At 47.2% G+C, this 3,090-nt stretch overlaps 1 protein-coding gene across 3 annotated transcripts in view; it reads right to left on the bottom strand.

Annotated features, from left to right (window-relative positions):
- The window catches only part of LOC108277589 (diacylglycerol kinase delta), a 16,086-nt gene extending 12,996 nt beyond the window's left edge, over positions 1-3,090 (bottom strand). The window contains exons 1-2 of one of the 3 annotated variants that reach the window (XM_053687138.1): positions 2,729-3,090; positions 1,028-1,138 (exon numbers count right to left, since the gene is read on the bottom strand). In XM_053687138.1, the coding sequence (XP_053543113.1) occupies positions 1,028-1,138; positions 2,729-2,923 (306 nt within the window). In that variant the 5' untranslated portion in view covers positions 2,924-3,090. The remainder of the gene's footprint in view (positions 1-1,027; positions 1,139-2,728) is intronic. The other 2 variants (XM_053687137.1, XM_053687136.1) reach the window with 2 other exon arrangements.

The raw sequence follows: 3,090 nt of genomic DNA, 5'->3' as shown, positions 1-3,090 counted from the left end.
AAAAAAAAAAAAAAATGATTACAATTTAATGTAGAATATTAAAAACATTGGTCTATTTAATTGAACAAATCCAGTACGGAGTCATGAGGTCACGTGAAAACACTCGGGAACTTGTGAAGCCGGTTAACGTTTCACACAGTGATCCTGACGGGTCTGGATCTGCTCGTGGCGGAACACGTCCGTGTGCTGCGGTCTGCTCGCGGCCAGGAGATTAAACCCTGCTGTTATCGCCGGGTGGCGCGTGCGGATTAACGCTCGGCTCACAGAGGAAGAAGACAAGGAGGAGGAGGAGGGGAAAAAAAGAAGAAGAGAAGAAAGAAAGAAAAAAAAAAAAAAACGTTTGAAAGACGAGCTCGATCGCGTGAAGCGAGGCGCAATTAATTAATGTCTCGCACTCTGCTCCGTAATGTAATTCACCTCCGTCAACACTGATGACCTACACGACCGAACCACTTTAAACAGAGGCTTTAATTAAGATGGCTATCGGTTTACACAAAGAGCGATAGCTTAGCGAAACCGGACAGAGAGAGAGAGAGAGAGAGAGAGAGAAGGGCGGGATCACGTACACTAGCACGACGCCAACGTTACTGTACGTAAGCGTAGTAGCAACCGTAGATTCTGCGCGGACAATCGCAAACAACGGAATATTCGTTTTTCGCGTTCGGACTTCCACTCGTCGACGATCCTTCGCTACGTACACGAACCTCGTACTTGTCCGAGGAAGCACAACGTTAGCTAGCTAACAACAATATGAGAGTTTGAATACAACATCGAAGCAAATACGAGACGGTTTTTGGGGGGGGGGATTTGGGCAGAACCCGCCATTTTACATCGTTACAGCACCTATAAACAGTCCGCTTTCGTGACTCCGCCCCTTCCCTTATATAGAGCAGGCTGTAACCACCAAACGCAAGACTGGTGTAATTGTGAGTTTGCGTTAGCGCATTAGAATAACCATCTACACTGTTTTAGATGTCTCTGTGTGTGTGTGTGTGTGTGTGTGTGTGTGTGTGTGTGTGTGTTCTACCTTAGCAGTCTGAGCATAGTACAGTGTTCTCCCACGCAGTTTGAAGTAGCGTCTCTTCCAGCGCTGAAATGAGTTCGTCTGTTTCATCAGCTTCCCCTCTTTCAGCACCGTCTATCACACACACACACACACACACACACACACACACACACAGGGATATAAACAGTGCACATTATTAATTTTGTAGTTTCTGGAACCTAAAATCTGCTCACATCCCCACTGGGATTTCATTACGTTGCCATGACAACCATTTTCATGCTCATCGTTAAAATGAGACGATGAGACAACGCTCCTAATCCGATTACAACCCCACTAACGAGGCTGTAACTACCAAGTGTTTACATTTAACTGCACCGTGTCGTACTTTTTATCCGATTAGAGTTACGTTTTAATGCTGTGGAACATCCGTGAAACGCTTTAGTTCTCGGTGAAGCTTACCCTTTATCCACGGGCAACGTTAGTAACAAAAACTGTTTTCCGAAACGCCGGGGAAATTATGATCTGAAAGGATGGCCGTGTGCGCGCGTGTGTGTGTGTGAGACACTCATTCAAATAAAGCCGTATCCTCCACAGTTGTTGTCATGGATACACCATGTCTTAGGACATCAGGCAAGGATAATGTAAAGAAACTAGGACCACATTTTAAAAAAAATATGTTTACTAATAGTAGAACTTTGAACTCAGTAATCTCTCTCTCACACACACACACACACACACACACACACTTGTGGAAAGAAAAAAGTAACGTAATGAAGTTATTACAGAAAAAAGACGGTTATAACACACACAGACCTGATCACTGTACAATTCCATGTCCAGCACTTCACACTGAGGATGCTCTCATATCATACTGACTGCTTTCTCTCTCTCACACACACACACACACACACACACACACACACACTTTTTGTCGTTTCTGGTTTCCGCTGACATTAAAGGCCATGCTAAAGCTTCTCAAAGTGTGTCTAAGAATGCACGTGTGGTTTCAGTCTCACTCGACCACCTCTATGCACACTCCTGCTTCTGTAGGTGTGTGTGTGCTGACATTCTGGTCTCTCTCTCTCTCACTCACACACACACACACACACACACACGATCCTTTCATCTTAGTCTCAGACCGCTTGAACACAGATCGATCAACAAAAAATGACCTTCTCTCTCTCTCTCACACACACACTCACACACAGAGAGAGAGAGAGAGAGAGAGAGAGAGAGAGAGAGAGAGAGAGAGAGAGAGAGTCAGCTGCTGCTTCACCTGGCATTCCCAGCTTTATCTGACTCTAGTGTACTTTGTTACACACACACACACACACACACACACACACACACACACACACATACATACATATACATATAAATATATATATACACACACATATACATATATATACTCTGACTGCTTTTCATCTTGTAACACACGTTTTAAAAAGTTCTTTTTTAAAAAGAATAAAAGAACTTTTTTAAAAGTGTGTTACAAGATGAAAAGCAGTCAGTTCTGCTCTTTCTCCGCAGGACCGTTATCCGTTTGCGGCATGGTGGCTGTAGACTGACCGCCGGACCGCATCTGATCTCCCGCCTCAACACCCAGGAAAGCCCGGGGCTGCTGCGGCCTGCGCGGGTCTCACTGGAGCGGAGTAACGGTCATTAGAAGCGCATCTCACAGCGGCGGCTCAACACAGTGGAACTGCGGCGGCTTCTTACCTTACTGCGGATCTGACCGGAAGTGGACACTTTGCGGATGAGTTTCTGCGGCGCGCCGGGTTCGTGCTCCGCGTCGCTGTCCGAAGACTCGTCCAAAGCGCGAGCTGCCTCCGCCACCGCTGCCGCTGCCATCCTCACACACACTCTGGCCCCCGAGAAGAGCCGCGCGCTCGCACGGTCCACGCACCGGAACATGGCGCCCACTTCCGGTCAACACGAGGACTGCAGAAAGGAGTCTGAAGCGCACAGCGCCCACTTCCGGTCAACAAGGGCACTGAAGAAAGGAGTCAGAAAAGCACAGCGCCCACTTCCGGTCAACACGAGGGATGCAGAATAGAGTCAGAAGAGCACAGCCCCCACTT

Source organism: Ictalurus punctatus, chromosome 17, assembly GCF_001660625.3.
Source record: "Ictalurus punctatus breed USDA103 chromosome 17, Coco_2.0, whole genome shotgun sequence".
Taxonomy (NCBI): domain Eukaryota; kingdom Metazoa; phylum Chordata; class Actinopteri; order Siluriformes; family Ictaluridae; genus Ictalurus; species Ictalurus punctatus.
Note: the sequence above shows the minus strand (reverse complement) of the source record. Positions and strands in the feature narration are given on the sequence as shown.